Below are 21841 nucleotides of genomic sequence, written 5' to 3' on the forward strand. Positions count from 1 at the left end.
TCTAACAGGAATGCTAGAAGAAACGATTAATAGGTTATATCATTAAAATTTATTGCATGAAATCCATCACACCTTGTTTACATAGTGAGTTAATCATACGCTGTCAACGAATAAGTAACTAATACGGAGATTAAGCAACTTTAACAAATCACTTAAAAAGCAGTTATTTTGTTTAAGATTTTAGAATTTTATATAACATTGACAAATGGTAGCAGTTTATCTTACGTATGATACGTCTATGATAAGGTTTTTTAGAATAACAAATTGAATAAAAAGTGTTTCTGAAACATGATAGGTGTACTAGTTTAGTAGTATTTCAAAATAGTTTTTATCGATGTCAACTAGAAATTAAGATTATTAGTACATATAATCCTTGCCGTGTGGTTCCCGACACCAATACAAAAAAGAATAGGACCACTCCATCTGTTTCCCATGGATGTCGTAAAAGGCGACTAAGGGATAGGCTTACAAACTTGGGATTCTTCTTTAGGCGATGGGCTAGCAACCTGTCACTATTTGAATCTCAATTCTATCATTAAGCGAAATAGCTGAACGTGGCCATTCAGTCTATTCAAGATTGTTGGCTCTGTCTACCCCGCAAGGGATATAGAGGTGACTATATGTATGTATGTATGTACATATAATCAGGTTACACCATTTTCACTACACTTGGTTAGTCCAGGTCACATTTTCACCTCTTTGGAGAGAAGCCCGGGGTTCTCGTTGATTGGTTAAGTTTGGTTTTTACCCGAAACGACTCCCGTCTGACCTCCGCAATCTTTGCAGGGAAGCATTTAATTGGATCATGGTTACACAATCCAATTGCCTGAATTTTCAACTTTCCTCACCTTCTCCACAAAATCTACGTGATAGCTGTAATTATATGAGCAGTAGACAATGTATTATCTCTGGAAATCCTACCAAACTCTTTCTTTTCAGGTGGTGTTAGTGCGGGGTCACTACGTGTCATACCTCCCGCTGTGCAGCCGCAACGAGCCGGTGTTCGTGGCTGCGTGCGCGCCGCTCGCGATGCCCGAGACGCGCGAGTGCGTGGTGCTCGGCGCCACCAACGTGTTCACCACCGTGCACGCCATGGACATGAAGATACTGCACATCGACACTAAGTACAATAAATTTTTACGCGTTTACATGTGCCGTGTGGTTCGCGGCACCAATAAAAAAAAAAAGAATAGCACCACTCCATCTCGTTCCCATGGATGTAGTAAAAGGCGACTAAGGCATAGGCTTATAAACTTCGGATTCCTCTTTTAGGCGATGGGCTAGCAACCTGTCACTATTTGAATTTCAATTCCATCATAAAGCCAATCAGCTGAACGTGGCCTATAAGTCTTTTCAAGACTGTTGGCTCTGTTTACCCCGCAAGGGATATAGACGTGATTATATGTGTATGTTATATGATGGGCCCAAGAGATGCCTTAGCCACCTCCCCTAAAATACTTATGGCGACAGGAACCAGGTATTTCCTGGACCCACCATTCCATATCTAGTCTATAAGTATCTTCTGTGTTTCGATCTGGCAAGGTAAAGAAGAATCAGTAGTGTCAAGAAATAATCATCACATCTACCTATCATCCTTGTCTAAGCTGAACAGAGCATGTTGCAGAAATGATCGCTCTTTAAAAGTACTTGTACATAGGTCATCAAATCTTTATTCTTCATAAAAAGAAACATCACATCATATCTTCATGTCATTTTATTATTCCACAACATTGAACGCTAACCTGTCCTTTTGTTCAAGATGTCCGCATAAGTTACCATCAACAAGGTGCTCGATAAAAATAACACATCCAGTCGCCTACTTTCCATAACTTCCTACATTATACAGTGGTACAAGGATAAACAATAAACAATAGTTGTTGATGTAAGCTACCGTCCGTAGACAGATGTATGACAACGCTATTATTGAGACGTTTCATATTCATGCCTCAACTTGTTCAACTTGGACCAAGTTCAGAGTACGAGGGGATATAGAATAGATTTATTTTCAAAATTGGATACAAGGTATCACTTATTGACGTCACATTTCGATTGTGGGTAAATTTTTTCCTCATAAAACCAAAGACTGAATCTGGGGCGTCTAGGGCTATGTTGATATGTCAGTCAGTGCATCCTTTTTTACTCATACAAACATATTATACATATATAATCACTTATTTGTCCTTCACGATAGGACCCAACAGTCTAGAAAAGACTAAAATGCCACGTTTAGCTGTGTTTCTTAGTGATAGAAGCTTTAATACAATTCACACTAAATCAACATATAATACAAGTATTTATTATATATATAGTATCGTTGAGTTAGTATCTCGTAACAAGTTTCGAACTTACTTCGAGGCTAACTCAATCTGTTTAATTTGTCCCGTTTATATTTATTTAAACTTGGTATGTGGTCTAACTTTTAATCCTTTTTTTCATCCGTGTTCATATCCGTATATATAATAATGTGAATACTGAATAGACAGATCGTCACCTGCGGTAGCGATACTTTGCATACAATGTCAGCCCTGCGGCTTCTGTTGGCTGATGTACTGTTTTCATTATTCCACTTGCATGCTATTGTTTTTGAAAGTGGGTTTATGGAGTTGTCACTTGCAATTTGATATTAAGATGTTAGTGTAGATTCGTCTACGGACTTTAGCTTCCATGCTTGCCTGGTAGCAAAGATAAACGTTAAGTGTAAATGCCAGCTGCTTCCAAAGCCAATCATGGAAAGAAATACTTAGGAATCTTCTTTTAAGCGATGGGCTAGCAACCTACTCACTATTTGAATCTTTTTTTTGTTGTAATAATTTGTGCGAGTTTGACTGGCTCAATCTACCTGGTAGAATGCAAGATGAAGCCTAAGGTTATGGACGCAAGCTCAAATAATGCCTATTCAGTCTTGCCTTGAAAATCACCAAGTTGTATGTATCGGGGTATGGAAATGCTGGTAGAGAATACCAAATCACAGCGGTTCGCGTGATAAAAGATTTGGCGAATCGCAAGGTGCTACTTATTTTCTGAATTCCATCATTTAGACATACATCTGAACGTGGCATTTAAGTCTTTTCAAGTTAGTTGGCTCTGTTCTGTCTACCTCGCAAAAGATAAAGACGATATGTAGATTCTTTCATCTAAAAATGTTTTATAAGCAGCAAAAAATTATGAAAAAAAAAACATAAGTTATATTTTGATAGGACCTAGTCGAAAATGTTACAAAGTTATTTTAATACAATTTCCTGTTTAAAATATTGCACAGTTGACCGATAACCGCAAAGGTCACTTAGCTAAAAGGCATTTTAAATTGAGTTAGGAGAACATTTACCTTCGTCTTAAAGTGTTCAGATCAGAGAGATAACGTTGCTATGTAAAATATATTTAGACTAATGATATTTTAGTTTTTTTTTGTTTGTATATAGTAAGTAAGTGTACAGTAAATTATTTTGTTTTTGTATTTATTAAATGACTGTCCAAAAAGAGTGTTACTTCCCGCGGCTTTGTTTTGTACGCGCAGTTTTTATTAATCAATATATTTTTATTTGTGAAAACAGATTTCAATGATGTTATATTACATTGAGCGCTCTGCTTTCTACCTACAGGCTTAAAAATACATCGGTTTTTAGTAAAGCTATATTTTTAAGCTATATTTATATCGTTTATGACTGTAGGATTTATTATTATCCCATTTTCCAAGATGTATTGTACCTTATACTAAGCTATACAACAGCAATAGATTCGCGTAACTATATCCAGTAGTTCCGAAGACTAACCTTCACAAACGAACATTTTTAAAAGCTGATGATCAATTTTACAGACAATTTTTATGACAGTCCATCTCTTACCCATGCATGTCGTAAGAGCCGACTAAGGGATAGGCTTATAAACTTGGGCTTTTTCTTTTAGGCGATAAGCTAGCAACATGTCACTATTTGAATTTCATTTCTATCATTTAACCAAACAGCTGAACGTGGCCTATCAGTCTTTGACTGTTGGCTCTGTCTACCCTGCCTGTCTATATAGTTTTTATGACCCCTATAAGTCAATCGCATAGCAACTGAGTCATTCAACTACTGACATAACTTTCTCGCGACAAATCGACCGACATGCAGATGTATTTGTACCAGTTAGATTATCTATATACAATGCCATACGTCTCGGCGTATTGTCAGCACACGTCATTGTCTTGTCTTTCATATATAACGCTATCAGGATGTTGTTTTCCATTGAAATCACTAGTTTATCATAAAACGGCAATAATTTAGTTTATACAATATCTATGGCAATTGTTAGTTGATTCATGACGGCTTTATTATATTAGTGGCTTTTGCTTGTGACTTTATCCGTATAAGTTTTTATGGTTAGGTTTTGGTATAACAGAATACATGGAAAACATTTAGAACTTATATTTCACTTAATATTCTAGCATGCAACCTAATTATTGGTGGACACAACATTTATAAATAATAAAGTTATTTAATTTAGAACTAAACTATAGTACTGATAAATAAATATTTTTTTGTGAGTGAAAGAATGACTCGGGCTTACTTTTTAATTTTGTAGACTACGTATATACCATGACATGTACACTATCACATACCCATGATCACGTTAATATGTATGTAAAAAATATGCAGAGATCTATACAAGCCTAGGAAGAAGAAGTCTCTGCCTACCTTTCCAGGGAAGAGACGTGATTTTATGTCCGTATAATTAAAAATAAATTTCTAATTTGCAGATGACTGTACCTAACATTTGTTTCTTCAAATATAAACAATGCAATGACCTCTATAACTCCTTCAAATTATATTTTGCAATGATTTATAAGAGCTAGTTATTTTCTTTACATAAATTTTCGAGTACTCACTTATCAAACACTTTTATAACCAACTTTATGTCTTCGCAATAAGAACTCTAATAAGTAAATAATAAGCTTGATAGCACTTTGTAAGTTTTCTTTAGGATGTGGGCCAAGGTTTGGAAGCGTTAGCTATTAATAATTCTTTGTTTATATTTTTCGATTGTTTATCTAATAAGCCAATGTCACTTGGGATCTTACATGATCTTACTAAGACGTATTAAGTAAACGATTTTTTTACAAAGCTGCATGCTTGATGCCTTAAAAAAACTATCTTAAAGAATTTTCCAATTTACTTTTTAAATTAAATTCCTTTTTATTATTTTGGAACATTCAAACGTCACTTAATAATCGTTTGGCTTCACAACATTGAATTTTGGTTGACGTCAAATAAATAACTTTAAAACTAATTTGCCACTTCCAAAGTGCCAGTGCAGAAAAAGCGGTAACAATCTGCACTGCAACATTTTCAACAACAACATTTCAATAACGTCAACTTCACAATTATCCAAACTTAGAATAGAAATGTGGACAAGGGAATATTACTAGTAATAGAACAATAATTTTTCTTTTATTTTTGCAATCTTTGTTCGTTATTTCCTTTTGAAACGGCAAAACATACCTATTGCTCTCTTGATTATAATTTATTACCAATTGCTTGTTTAATAATAAATTATTTCTTTTTAACAAACTCAATATTTAACACTTCAATTCTACTTCAGCCAGCAAATTAATCATCACATATTATCAAAGACGAGTAATCAACTTTTTGAAACTTACGCATCACTGCCATAGAGTTATGAAACAAGAAATTGTAAAAAGGAATTAAAGTCTGGATAAAGCCTCAAGGCTTCTAAAGATTAATCGAAGAGGTGACCTCTCTGGTATTTGTTTTGTCTATGCCAAGTTCATTTTAATTACATTTATCATTATTTTAATTGAGTATCTTGAGCATAGACTTAGACAAAAAATTGAGGTTACTTTCTTATAATTACCAATGTACATTGAAAGAATTGGTTTAACACATATTCTTATAACAAAGTTAAATGTTGAAATGTTAGTTTGGGAATAATTATTGTGGTTCATTATGCCAACAAATAATCTTGAATTAATATACATAAAGACATATAGACGCATAATCTTGAATAAATATACATAGAGATATAACATAGAGGATGTTACCTATATTAACTTTGTTTTGTTTGTCCAGTAGCGAGTGGCACCTTGGCTGGGATAGGAGTTCCCTGCATGGCGTCAGCTGGTACCATCTCCTCCATCCTGACTGCTGCAAGGAGGCCCAAAACAAACACCGGTTAAGTAAGTAGTTTTGTACTGTTAAATTCATTTGATGAGCTTACATGAAAAGAGTTATGGATGTGAATTAAATAAAGAACTAGGAATCAATGCAGAGAATATGGATTTCTTTGAAGAAGGTCGTTTGAATTCTTTTGACATAGTAACTAGTATAAATTTGATACTAGCTTTCTCTAAAGATCTGTTGTACAAGTGACATAAGTATATTATATGTAATAAAGAAAAGGTAATTACTTATATGATGTGTAATTGATAATAAATTGCAATTTTTTGTTGACTTTTCTTTTTATAAGTATATTTTATATTTTATAAGGTTGCTTAAAATGACTTTAAAAAAAATTAATGCCATCACATTTTTTTAAATGCCTTTATTTTAGTGGTTTCTCATGTTTTTGATATGATGATCATTCATCATTCGATCTGTAAGTATTCTACTCCTTTTGTGGCAAATTTTTATTATCTACTAATCAAAAGCCGGGATGAAAAGCTTCTATCAAACAAAATGTTCGAGGATAATTTTTTTTTAGTAGGCTCACAAGTGTTTAATATAACTTGAAATAATTCATACTACGATTATTCTTTATTTAAATAGAAAAACAGAATCGAATAATCCAAATAATATATAAATATGTCGTAATATTACGATCCAAAGTTCAAAGAATTCAGTAAACAGCTGACTGTGCCCTTTACACTTTCGCTCAAAACTAACAAAGTCATAGGTTATCTACAAAGATGTTAGTCTAATCTAAATTTCGCAACGTGCTTACGAAAGGGCTATATGACGATATTGTACTGTGGTTTTCACACGAGAGAATGGATACGTTAAAATTTGTCATGCATTTACATTTGGTAGATTATGACGGATAGAAAATTGTATCGTAGGTTTAAGTATTACTTTAGTTAAATAAAGGTTGCTTGAAGTTATGTTTCTTTATTAAATTTATGTTTAAAGTTCAGCTGTTTCTGGTATAAATCACGGTGGTCATATTCCCTGCACATAAAAATTTAAAAAAATAATAGTTTATCGGATCAACAAAATTATTACAGAACATTAACCCTATGATGTCTATAATCCATTTCTTTAGGTAGGTACTGAAATGAAGGGAAATAATCTTGCTTATAATCCAAAATCTTGGTACGGTTTTGATTAAAATACATTTCCAAAATGAAGTAGGTATGGTTTGTCTTTATCGTGGCTATAATATATATTTGAAAAATACGGATCAAGATAATTTATTTCAGTAGTTATAGAAATTAATGGTGATGTGAAATGATTATCTAATTACAGAAACATCACACGAAGATCGCTGATAACTTGCGATACGATTACGTAGCGAAAGCGACTAGTGACGTGACGATCGTGTGAGGACGTGAGCGATAAGATGCGAATCGAGAACTCGATTAATTTAGGGCTGGTACCACCAAGAAATACTTAAAATGTTTATACAGTTACAATGATATCCATATTTATATTTTTATCTAAAGTTTTATAAAACTAAGAAGCCAACAACCAATCATAAGGCACAAAACTATCATTTTACTTACATCTAATGTTTTCAAAACATTTTAAAAATGTATTTACATTAAGAATCACATTTAGCTAGATCTTCGTAGCTTCTATTAAAAATACATACATACAAACAAACATATAATCCCATCTATATCCCTTGCGGGGTAGACAAAGCCAACAGTCTTGAAAAGACTGAGAGGCCACACCAAATAGTTCAGATATTTGGCTTTAAGATAGAATTTGGATTTAAATAGTGACAGGTTGCTAGACCATCGCCTAAAAGAAGAATCCCAAGTTTATAAGCCTATCCTTTAGTCGCCTTTTACGACATCCATGGGAAAGAGATGGAGTGCTCCCATTCTTTTTTCTATTGGTGCCGGGAACCACACGGCAGCTGCTATTAAAACTTCTATTTACTGCGATCGACACCGTATTTATCTTGTTACAAGTTTAAACCTTTAATCTAGAGCTTTTACCGTCTTCCGGCGTTCTATCTAATAGCTAAAATGTGAGCTCCAAATAACAAAATGCAGCCCTATTTTATTTACCGCCAACTACTAAACTACAGACAAACAATTTAGCCAACATTAATAGCGTGAAATTCTAAATTTGAAATAAATAGGGTTGTTCGTGACTTGCCGTGACGGAATCGAGTAGCATCTAAATTCAGAAATGGAACACTTTCGAACGAAGAGTCTTCCCGGGTCGACAGCGACAAGGAGGTTGCATACGTGATTTAATTTATACCGCAATGTTGGTAGGATGTTTTATCTGTGTCACGGAATTATTTTAACCTGATTGACGAAACATCGGGGTTATATAATTTTATTTTTACAGTTTTTACTATTTACCAAATTCTTTTCCATATTATCTAAAATTTAAAAAAAAATTTTAACAACATAACTTAAGTTATCTTTATGACTTAATCGTTTTAACTTACATTTCATAATCGTTTTAATTACAAGTCATCAATCAAAACTTTTAAAATACCGAAAAATTAATAAAAGTATACAACTGAACTTACACGTAACAGTTATTTCTAGCTGTTACATATCACAGCAAGAATTAATTATTTCTATTTACACTCATATCATTACGTCATTCATTTACGCCAAGCGTAGGTAGGTTTTAGTGCTGGCCGCAAATCAAGCCCACTTTGCGTTCACAATATAAGCACCAAGATAGAAGACGGTTACCTTAGACCACAACCAGTATAGTCGTCAATCTCCCCATGACTTAAAACCAACAGTCGAGAACAAAATTGCAGGAATAATCGACTGACATTAACCCCCATTACTTTTGCAAACGTATGACTACATCGTGCCTTGTCAATACTAAGCTTCACGCAAAGAAATAAAGTGTAAAATTCCATGAAGATAGATTCTAAATTTGAAAAGTTAATTTTGTTCGGAACGTTGGCAATAAGTTGTATCCGAGTCATCATTCGAATGATTCGATAATCGGTAAAGGACTGCGTATGCGGTGACCTTTGTCATGATACCCGCTACGATGTAGATATCAATCATGCTCATTACATGCGCTATTTGTTTTCAATGAGGCAATGGCATGTGGTTTGGCAGAGAAGGGACATGACGATATGAAATTTCGTAAATATACTTCTATGTTGATAGAGGATGTTAAGTTAATTTTGTTTTTTTTTTAATGTATTTTGAATTACCAATTTTTGGAAATCTTTCTTTGTACTTAAACGGGAACAAAATCTTTTGTTCGCCAATGCTGTGTTTAAGATGCTTAACACTATTTCTATCAAAATTTCATTTTGTCGTGTTTTATTTTCATCACAAAATAAGTAAACTGTTATTTTTTTCTTACAAAAGAAAACTTTTGATCTTCGTCATTGAGGAGGTCAACTTTTACCCTGAAGAAGAAACCCACCTACAACTCCGAACACGGATACAGACCTCCAACAATTAGACCGTACTGTAAGGACACTCATTAAGAATGGCTTAATTTATGTATAATATTAAAATTATGCGGCGAAGGGAGTAGATGTAATAGATGGATACCGGATCTGGGTGTGTTCATTGATATATTGCATGCTTCTGTGTTCTGTTTCAAAGGGCTATAGTACCAAATTCGTAAGCGAAATTTGCCCAGTAAATCGTAATTGGAAAAAGGAAAAGCGATAGAACAAGAATTGAGACCCTTTTTGAATTCGAAATGGTAACATTACTTGGTTAACCACTGGCGCTCTTAGATCCTCCATCCTTATCGAGAAGTCATAAGCAAGGGTAACATATTTCCACATAAGTAGTCAATTCTACATCTTTCTTCTTCTGCCTGGCTATAGTCCCGGTTGCATCCTCACCAGTCTGGAGAGGAGATCGAGGTAAGTCCTTGACCATGGATGCTGGATGGGGTGAGTCAGGTTTTTACACGACTCTTCTCCGGCTGACCTCCGTCCGTGAGTCTAGGGGAACCTAACCCGTATTGGATCATATTGTTGCAAATCCAATTGCCTTCGAAAATGGTCATTTGTACATGGCCGCGGTGAGATTCGAATCGGTGTCTTTATTCGCAACCGCGTTTTAACCAGGCACCTTACCTGTTCGACCTATTCATTATTTCAACCATTCTTCATCTTTCTTTGGCTGAAATTAAAGTACACAATCTTTATATTATTAACATAGGTACGTAAAAATATTTAGAAAACCCCACCATGGGAACAATAGATGGATGTTGACAAGTGTTCTCGTGCATAACAGTTTGATCTGATAATAGCGTAATGACAAAAACATGATGATATCAAATAGAAAGTACAGCTATTTCAAGTCAGTCAGTTAACACACCTTTATCTTTTCTCGTGAAACATTCTACAATAACAACTTAGCATTTAAGGTTTCGTTTTAAGGGGCTGAATTTTCTGCTGTAAACTGAATACACTATCCCATATGTATTAGGTTTTAGCTGTGCCATAATCTCCATAAATGTTAACTTATTAAATTATTAAAATATCCAAGCTATGACACTGCAAAGTTCCAAGAAAATCCGTTCAGTAGTTTTTGTTCGAAAGAGTAACAAACAACAAAACATCCTTATAAACTTTCGCATTTATTTTGACAACAGGAAGGATTGATTTTGCTTAAAACCTACATCGAAAATCCCCAAGGTGAGTTTTGTTTCAGACTGCCGACCTAATTTACCAAATCTTTTGTCAACATGATATTGTATTATTTTTGTACTCTTTTTAACGAATCTAGGTTCTGGGTGTCAGCAGCTGGCAAAGCACTCGAGGCTATGATAAGTTAGAGAGAAAATATCTACAGCCTAGAGTCTTCCGATAGCAATTTGAATGTCGTAGAAGGAACACAATAAGTATATAACTTTGCGGGTAGACGGCCAACCGGCGCGGGCGCCGCGGACGCCCTGTGACCCCTCTTGTTTCAATATGCTAACACTCGTACTTGTGGCCCGGTTTATATGTAAACTAGGTTTAGTATAATGTTTATCCGAGAATAAGTCAGAGTATATTTTAAGAATCAATGAATGTAGTTTCAAAGAGAAGTTGGTAATCATTTATTTTGCCAGATAGTATTACTTCAAACGTATTTTTTTGTGTGATTTGAGAAATAAAGGTTCATCAGATTGATACGTATACAAATAAATTTTCATAAACATTTACGAGGCTAAACCGTAACAGACGAGGATATAGTCATTTGCGGTTATATAATTTTGTATGAACCGTGTATGTATGTTGTGCCGTGTGGTTCCCGGAACCAGTAAAAATAAAGAATAGGACCAATCCTTCTATTTCCCATGGATGTCGTAAAAAGCGACTAAGGGATAGGCTTATTAAATTGGGACTCTATCTATTAGTCTATCAGTCTTTTGGACTGACTATTGACTCAGTCTACCCCGCAAAGGATATAGACGTGACTATATGTATGTATGTCCCTTTATATCATTAGGCAATTGTCTTGACGCCATCATCTTATTATAATGGCAAACAAATCATTATTCGACATCATTGGCTACTTAGTTATCGACCTAATCAGCATGGCCTTTGTAACACACAGACAGACCTACATATATGGACGTGTGTGTCTACCAACTTTGACCGGACCTTATAAGGTAACGCTAAACGTATACAAATCAATGTTTGACTTAACTTAAGTACTTAGTAATACCAGTTTTGGTTTCAAGCTTGTCTTTCTATATTAAGTCTAGAAGGCTTAATATAAATATCAATAAAATTTAATAAATCGAATAAAAAGGAACAGATGAGCTAAAAAGGTACGAGTACTTTCAGCGTTTTTTAATGTTAGTGCATGAAATAAATGTATTTTTTTTTTTTTTTTTTTTTGACAATAGTAAGTATATTTGTTATAACGAAGCTTCTAAACAAATATTGAATTCGACTCTTTATTCCGTAATTTAGTCATGTAAACCATCATTTTCAACATAGATAATATTTGCGGTCAAATTTCTGTTAATTTACACATACCTACATATATACACGTCTTTATCCCTAACGGGGTCGATAGGGCCAACAGTCTCGCAAAGACAAGAAAGCCACGTTCAGCTGTATGGTTTAAAAATGGAATTGAGATTCAAATAGTGACTGGTGGCTCATTTCCTAGAAGAAGATTATATACTTAATTGACCTATACTTTGTGAAATAAATCGTCCATTCATGAGTTTTTTTATAAGATAAATTGCTATATTCATTTGTTTATTCGCCTTCAAAAAACAAAAGACCAAAAATTATTCTACCTCTAAGGTACCTACTTACTCTCTGCCATTATCTGATACAAAGTAACATTTGATAAATAACATCACTGACCTTCACTAACTTTTTCATCTACTCATTAATGCAAATACATTTTTTTTACCATCATCCGTCACTCCATTGATTCACATATTTGTAAGCCGTTTTTGTAGGTGTTGATATAATAAACAGACTGACAAAAAGTCTATTGTACAATCTAACAAGCAATCAAGAAATGTATTAATTTTACAATCGCAGCTTATTAAATTACGTCTCAAAGTTACATTGTATGACGTAGTTTTAATAACTTGTTTATAACGTTAGTGTTGATTTTAATATGTTTGTTTGTTTATAAAGCAGTTGTCTTTCTACATAAATCAATCTTCAATTTTACAGAAAATCATCTTTATTTTTTTTTTATTTCTTCCGTATGGTTTTGAAATTAACCACAAATTTGGAATAGGACCACTACATATCTTTTCTATGGATGTCGTAAAAGACGGCTAACTAGAAGCCTAGTATAAATTAGTTATTATTAGTTAACTAGGCGATGGACTAGCACGGTTGCTAGTCCATCGCCTATCACTAATTCAATCGCAAGCCGAACAGCTGAACGTGGCATTTCAATCATTTCAAGATTGTTGAAAAGATTGAAGTTGCTTTGTCTACCCCGTAAGGGGTATAGACGTGATTGTGATTAAATGATATTTCTCTATTCAGTAGAACCAAAACCACTGAACAGATTTTGCTGCAAATTGGCATATTAGTAATAAATATTCTACAAAAAGTTTTACTTACAAAGTTTTGTAAATTCCTGCGGGAACTGACTCTAAACAAAACCATAGAAATCAGAACAAAATAACACAACAGAAATGCCACCTTGTGCCTTAAACTTTAGGTATGACAATTATTTGTTTCTTTTGCTGTCAAGAAATACCTACTCAAAATTGAGATACAATGTAAAAAACGTTATCATGACCAGTGGTGTTGAAAACAATCAGATGCCGCTTCCACAGTCTTATTCTTCACGAATAATTCAAATTCAAAATTTTATTCATTAAACTATAACTATCTCTCTCCAACAGTAACCCAGTCGGAACAAGAGCGGTCCTGCATCGCCTTGCTCCGGCTTCAGCGACGAGCTGGAGGCTTCCTCTGGGTCCATGCTGTGCTGCAGCTCAAGGATAACCTGGAGAACTCCCAGCGACCAGTCATCGTGTGCACCAATCAGGCTCTCAGGTTAGTTTTTGCCTTACTGACCATCTAAAGTCTGTCCAATTGTACTGATGGCAAACGCAGTTTCTGGCACCCATCAAGCGAGTTTTTTCTCCACGACTACTGTTACTGTCTAAGCCTAGTCATATTAGGTAAAAAAGGGTCAACCTCGGAATGAGAGATAATAAGCTGTAAATTGGTATAAACCTTTGTTTTGACGTTATAAATATTGTCTCAAAAGTCACATATGATATCGTGTCCGCGTCTTAAGATATCATAAAAATTAGTTTGTCGCGAATATCTCGCTTTCTATTGCTGAAATGATATTTTCACCCATATGTAATTTAAAAAAACAAATTTACGACTTTTATAATATATTCCAATCCTTAAATTCACACGAATTGGTAAGATTCAAAATTCCTTACGTTAATAATGTTTGAAGTAGACTTTGGCACACAATTATTCAGTGATCGAGATAAAATTGCAGTAAATCTAGCTACCTGTTAGTTTGTGTTATCTATAAATATATATAAATCAGTCACACAAAATTATCCTATGCTAATAATTGTGTAATTTACAACTAAGCCCGCCTACCTGCCTGCGGCTATCTTTATAGTAATTTCATTAGTAAACTCATAAATTAACGTCACTTGTAAATATCATACAATTACTTCAGACTTCCAAAATAGGAATTCATGGGTTGAATTACATATTTGTAATACCTAACAAATATATATGTACACTCATATTTATGTAACGCTTTAGCTGCTAAATTGCTAAATTTTGTACAAAAGCTTCAAGTTAGCCAAATAGGTAGTATGCAACACCTAACGTAACGTATGTAACGTATGAACGTATAACGTAAATACTCCTCACCGATGTTTTTGGCCCATAATACTTTATTACTCGTATTACTAAGAGATTCGAAGAGGTTAAATACGCAGAAAGCCACAAATTCCAATTATTTTGGAAGTTGTGTAATTTGCTTTCAGTATAAATTTTCACAGGGACGCGAAATAAAAGATTTCCTTTTCGTCGATTGTGCTTGAGTCTGTAATATTGTCTAGTTACAAGATAAATGTCACAGAACTATGGCCGAGGGATACCTCACCTTTGCCCTCTCAATTAAATATGAAAGTTACTACAAATGTTATTTCCTAAGGGAAACCTTACACGATTAGATTGTGTTGAATTTTATAATATGTTTCTATTGCCTAAACAAAGACTTTAAGATATTGGAATCCTGAAATAGGCAGGGACCTAGAATGTATAAAAATAAATTACAGTTTTTTCACCAAAAATTCTTCCACTTTAACATTTATAAAAAAGAAATATGTAACCATAAATAAGACCACAAGGTTTTCACTTATCCAAATTCCTAATAAGGAAAAGAAGCCAGTTTGTACAAATTTCCACATGCCAAGATCCTTTTCTTCACATGAGTGAAGTATATAATATGTTTGAATGATGACTATGAAGTCATTATGACTATGAGTGAAGTATGTTTATTCCCTTCATTCAAAATTCTCGAACTTCTTCTGCTAGGCAATGGGTTAGCGACCTGTCACTAATTGAATCTTAATTTCATCATTTAACCATACAACTGAACGTGGCCTTTCAGTCTTTTCAAGTCTGTTGGCTCTATTTTCACCGCAAGGGATAAAGACGTGATTATATGTATGTATTTTAATGTACTAAGTTACCTTGTGTACTAAACACATATAGATAAATCAAAGTAGAAAATATTTACATAGAACCATCATTCTGGTCGATAATATTTCTTCATTGTATCTTTACCTCATACTGCGTGTAAAATCTCAATCGTTCTGAACACAGACAAGTAAATCATCTGACCACTCTCAAACTACGGCCTAATAGCCGTTGTGGGTACAGTCAGATACATTAATATCTGCATCTAGATAATAATATGTTATTTTATCAATGGAAAGATGCAGTCTCTGGCCGCCTCTCCGGGAATAATTTGATTTTATGTATATTATTATATGTATGTATGAATCGTGTCAGGTAATAGGATATATTTACTTTTAAATATTTTCTCAAACATTGGAGGAAGGAAATAAATTTTATTTAAAAATGGATATGTGAAAAAAAAACACGAGATTTTTTTTTTATTTATCCAAAATCTATTCACTGGTTTCGATAATGCGTTCATTTCTAATCTATTTTCTTTTTTACTTTTGTCAGATATAGAAACAGACTAACCATAAAATGAGCTTCGTTCTCCTGTGAAATTTCATAGCTGATTTTACTGAGTCACTTCGTAAACGTCATATTGTTCTTCTGAAAATAAATAAATAAATTTCATTTATTTCAGACAACAAAGATCCATATATAATTTTCAATAAAATCAAATAGATAAAATTAAATCAATATAAAATTAAAAATCAAATCGCAATCATAATTTAAAAATAAAATTCAGTCTATACTTAAATTAATTAATTAACCTTAATATAAAAATACAAATGAAATAAGTTAAAATAAAATAATAATAAATTCAAATGTCAGCTTAAAATAAAATAAATAATTAAATGAAAGGATGTCCATTAATATCTCCTCAGCGGCATAGACACCGCGACATGTCTTTCACAGCAACGCTGGGTGTATGGACAATCCAGTCTTTCAGCGATCATGTTTAAAATGACATTGGAACTGGCCCGTACTCTGCGCACTAAGGACGCGCTCCGCTTACGCATAGTTGTATAAAAGCAGTCCGTTCGCGCCTCCACAAACATACCCGAAGCACTACAGAATCGGGGCAGTCCCAATTTCACTCTAAATGCGTTATTGTAAAGGACGCGGAGGGCATTGTAATTTTTCTTATTATAGTCAGCCCACAAACTTGAGGTATACATCGACGTACAATAAGCCCTGAACAGCGCAATTTTGACCTGCTGTGAACATCTTGCAAACCTTCGGGCAATCATGTTGGCTCTAATTGACAACGCCCTCCGTTCCCTGTCAATGTCTGCGTTATCCCTAAGGTTGGCAGTTATAATGTGACCCAAATATTTAAATTGACCAACCCACTCCAGAGACGTGTCATTTATTTTAACCGGTGGTACATTCCTAGGGCACTTAGTACCCGCCCCAAAGACCATACATTGACTTTTCCTAACATTGTATAATAGTCCGTGGCCACCCGCGTACCTCCCGCAAATCCCAACAAGCTTTCTAAGACCGCAAACCGACGCGCTCAGCAGCGCCATGTCATCCGCGTAGCTTAAATTGTTAACGCACACCCCGTCAACGTGACAGCCAACAGCTCATTAATATATAAATTAAAGAGGGAGGGAGATGTCAACCCGCCCTGTCTAACGCCGCAAGCCAACCCATACGAATCCGACATTGCCCCCGCCCAACGCACGCTGTTAGTTTGATGAGCGTACCAGTATTGAAAGACGTTCACAAATTCTGGTGGCAGATTTACGCTCCTTAGTTTACTCCACAGTAAGTCGTATCGCACCAAGTCAAAAGCCTGTGACAGGTCGAGAAAGCAGCCGTAAACAGGAGTGTTACGAGCAGTATAATAAATACTTAACGGTATGCTTAAGACACAAAATGGCACTCTCAGTCGACAGTCGGGATCGAAATCCAAATTGATTGTCATGAAGCACTATGTATTTGTCCAACTGTGTATCAAGCAACCCGTCAAATACCTTGGCTATAATGGTAGCAAGAGATATGGGTCTATAGTTACTTTTATCAGTAAGATCACCCGTTTTATTCTTCACTATAGGTAGGTACTACCACCGTTTTCATGAAATCTTCCGGGAGGTAGGAATGGCTCACGCACAGAGAATAGAACATAGCCAATACCCTATTAATATGAGGTCCAGCAAACAGCAAGTGCTCAATGCTGACACCGTCGTGACCTGGAGACTTTCCTTTGGAGATGAGTTTTATTACTTTGGCAACGTCTTTGCAAGAAATGACGTTCCCACTTTTTTATTACCTAGGTCAGCATTGAGCACCTCCCCCGGCGGACCAAGCGGTGAGTGCACTGAAAAGTGATCTTTAAATTGCCAATATCCTTTGGATCACTACAACCAGCGACACTCACAGGAAGGCCAGGTCGTACATTCAATTTATTGGTGTCACTCCAGAAGCTACGAAAGTCGCCCTTGGAATACTTTTCCGCTAAGGCGTCCATTTTTAATCGGTCCTGATTTTTTTTGACACCATTTTAACCTTCCTTTAAAAATTTGTTTACTTTTATACATTTCTTGGTAAACAATACCTGACTTCGGTTTTCCACATAGGACCCAATCCCTAAACTTAGACCTGGCATTCTCGCGAGCCTCTCTGACATGCTTGTTCCATCCCATAATGCGCGTACCACCCCCACCCCCACGCCCGCTGCCCCGACCTACCACAGCAGCTTCGCGGAGTGCGGTCACAACGTCGGAATAAAGCCTGTCCAGCGTACGCCTGTGTCCACGGTTACCACAATAATGATTTGCACATGTAACAAAATCTGAAGGAAAATCAATTTGTTTCAGTCTTTTATGACTCTCTGAGGTGTATTGTACTATCTGTTCCTCACTTCTACTACCCCACCGAACATTTTTATTGTCATCTTTCAAGTTGAACATTACTTTGAGGGATAGCAGTTTCAAATTACAATGTACAATAAGTGGGAAGTGATCCGACCACCAAGTGTCATACAAGACGTAAACTTTTGTAATCAATTGCGCAGCCGAGTGAGTAGCAACACAATGGTCGAGCCAGCTGCGTGTTCCGTGCACATCACTAATAAAAGTAAATGTGTCAGAACGCAGCTTATCCACGTCTACACACGACCACATTTGGTCATCACAAATACTAATAAGCTCTTCGTAAAACAACTCACCCGGATCCGCATTAAAATCTCCCATGATAAACACCGCATCAATTCCATATTCGTCAATAATCGCACTAACAATACTCAAACAATCGACAAATTCCGGTAGGTTTTCGGCACTATTTGTTGGCAAGTATACATTTAACACTATCACTGGCCCATTTCCCGTTGTGATTTTTATCGCACATATTCTATTATTATTGCACCGTAGCACTGTCACTTGTTGGAAAGCACTATACCGCTATAATAAAGCCGTGCCTCCGTACGGCCGACCGCAGAGGTCGCCGTGTACCCAAATTTGCTGTCAATAGTGCCTATAAAAGGAACTTCGTGCGGAAGTAGCCACGTTTCTTGAAGGTGAAAAACCTCAAACAAATTTGCCTTTAAATAAATTCCACTTTAGGTGTACATAATTATGAATTTGACTGTACCAATGAATCTCCTATTAGCCATTAATACATGGAAAGGCCTCAATCGCCCGATCGAGGGTGGAATCACTTCATCAAAGGCCGACCTCGCAATTATTGTGCGAGACGTCAAATTGAAGAGTTATACTGAGACGTTCGATCTTCGCGATTTATTAATTTACTTTTTGTACTTTCTATCTTGTCGTGTGGTTCCCGGTAACAATAGGACTCCTTTTTTCTTGGATGTCGTAAAAGGCGACTAGGCAATAGACGTGACCTCGTCTCGTTCAAGCTTTTACGCTGATCTGGATCAAAGTATTATCAATCAAAAACATTAAAAAATTATGGGAATATGGGATTAGCTTATAAACTTGAGATTTTTCTTATAAGCGATGGGCTGGCAAGTTGCCGTCAGTCTTTCAAGACTGCTGACTCTGCCTGCCCCGCTAGGGATATAGACATGATTAAATGTATGATTGGATAGATTCAACTAAAAATCAGCTTAATCAAAATTCATACATCAAATATTTAAAACAAATTACTTGCACGGCATCAGTTTAAATATTTTAATTAACGTTAGTTGTGATCGTTAATCAAAACTAATGCCCGTAGTGTACATAATTTTTTATGTAGGTACATCAAAATATCCATATCGAACGATACCAAATAATAGTGTCATAATAAATTGTTTTTGTAATGGACTTGTATATTATTTGTTAGGTTATAACGTCTGTTGGTAAATAGAAATATTGATTTAAATCAATTTTAATGGCCAGTCTCGATACGAACCAACCCGTGGGATAATAATTGTAATTATTACTAGAATTTGTTGAAATGTAGACTGTTATTTTGCAACTTTATTAACCATTTTGCAAATAATAAGTTGCAACACAACTTGAGGTTTATCAATTTGCATTAATTTAAGATACTTGTGGCTTGTATGGTTCCCGACACCATAAGTAAAAATAATATGACCACTCCATCTCTTTCCAATGGATGTCGTAAAAGGCGACTAAGGGATAGGCTTAATAACTTTGGATTCTTCTTTTAGGCGACAGGCTAGAATCCTGTCACTTTATATGAATCTCAATTTTATCAGTAAGCCAAACAGTTGAACGTGGCGTGGATCAGTATTTTCAAGACTATTGTCTGTGGCTATGATGTACAATGTACCTATGTATGTCATTTTATTACAATACTAATGTCTAGTCATTGTAACTTTATAATTACAATTACTTTAAAAAAATCTTTTTCTTCCTAATCTCTCGGCATGTAGATACGCTTTTTGTTTAGATTCAGGTTTAGAAAAATCAAGTATTGTTCCAGCTGTAACTCCTCTCGCACATATTGTAAAAGTCAACCTGTATTGTAACTTTCCTACAACTTGGTATCCTTTAGGCGATGGGCTAACAAAATGCCACTAAGTATGTTTAAATCTCAATTTAAGACTAGTGGATAAAGTTGTGTTATGTGTGGGTTGGCTTCAAAGTTCGTTCCGCTAAAACAGCATAACTGAGGGGTTAGTGCGAGTTTTACTTGATTAAACAATAAAACGTCGAGCAATTAAACGCGAATTTGTATGTGATTTGATAAGCGCCATCTAGTGGTAACGCTATGGGACTAATGCAACTCCATACAGACTCGCGTTTCGATCGAGTAAAACTCGCACTAACTCCTCGGATAAGTACTTTACAATTTAGTAATTAATAATAGGTATACAAATTGTCAGTCTTTTCGACCTTTATACTACTAATAGCAGGAATAGACGGAGATAAAAGAAGAGAAAAAAAACAATACGAAATCCAATTGAAAAATACACTAGAGTACCTACGTAGGTACAGCAATAATTACAAATTAGCCTTCGATTGTGAATTGATCTATAATTGCAATAATTAGGCTAATTTGCTGAAGAATTTCATTTGTTTAAAAACAAATGTACGGAATACAGTGACGTATTGGGTATTATTATCTATGGTTCCTTGTTATTGCATGTTCCCATAGTTGCTCCCTCAACTCAGGTATCTATATACATATCTATCTATTTCCAAAAGACCTCATAATAAGTTCGTATATACAAGTGTCATAAATGATAGAGTTTTGAATTTTAAGTCGTACTTACTCATCATAAATTATTTTTCATTTTAGGTAGATATGAATCAAATTTAAAAAAAGAGGTTGTCATTTTGCTTGCTTTTTTTATTACCGCGATAACTTGTCTAATAACGAATTATGATGATGAAGTATTTGATGGTTCCCGTGTCCGACGACGAAATAAAATATTATACGGATTTAGGTATATCAATCACAATTAAGTTTTCGTTTTCTTTAAGTTTAGTGAGAGAACCTACCTAATTCATCAAAATGTTTCATTCACATTAATTTTACTAAAAATGGCCTGACCTTCATTGCAATTGTCGTTGTAACTATTGTTGTTTATAATTTACCTTTTTTTAACCGATTATGCACATTACCGGCCAAGCATCGAATCTGAGACAAATTGGGCCCAAAGCGCTGCTATTAACTGCTCAGCCTCAACGAACCGCTAGTTCGACTTTGAAGAATAGCGGCCATAACTTAACGCGGTCATTTCAGACTTCCCTATTGAGATATCAATAGTAGATGACGTACCGACATGTTAACTAGTGTAAACTGTCAAAGGTTTCTCGACCGACATAAGAATTTCCATCCATTCTAATTTGAATCTCAATTCCATCAACTTCAACTTGGTCTTCCAGTCTTTTCGAAATCGCTGGCTCTGTCTACCCCGTAAGGGATAACATCCTGATTCTATTTATATATAAAAAATAATGCACTGACTGAATGACATATCAACAAATTTACAGTCTAGAGTTTTAAAATTTGGCTAGTAGGTTCCTTATGTAATGCGGGCTCGAGGGCGTTCTCTACTTTTTATCTACAATACATTCAATATCTGTTTTACGCAGATAAA

At 35.1% G+C, this 21841-nt stretch overlaps 1 protein-coding gene across 4 annotated transcripts in view; it reads left to right on the plus strand.

Moving 5' to 3' along the window:
* The window catches only part of LOC106131618 (PAS domain-containing protein cky-1), a 151964-nt gene that overhangs the window by 120438 nt on the left and 9685 nt on the right, over window positions 1–21841 (plus strand). For 3 of the 4 annotated variants that reach the window (XM_060949862.1, XM_060949864.1, XM_060949865.1), the window contains 3 exons: window positions 940–1124; window positions 6066–6172; window positions 13494–13647. In XM_060949862.1, coding sequence (XP_060805845.1) covers window positions 940–1124; window positions 6066–6172; window positions 13494–13647 — 446 coding nt within the window. The remainder of the gene's footprint in view (window positions 1–939; window positions 1125–6065; window positions 6173–13493; window positions 13648–21841) is intronic. The other variant, XM_060949863.1, reaches the window with a different exon arrangement.

The sequence above is a fragment of the Amyelois transitella genome, chromosome 20 (genome assembly GCF_032362555.1).
Source record: "Amyelois transitella isolate CPQ chromosome 20, ilAmyTran1.1, whole genome shotgun sequence".
In the NCBI taxonomy this organism is placed as follows: Eukaryota; Metazoa; Arthropoda; class Insecta; order Lepidoptera; family Pyralidae; genus Amyelois; species Amyelois transitella.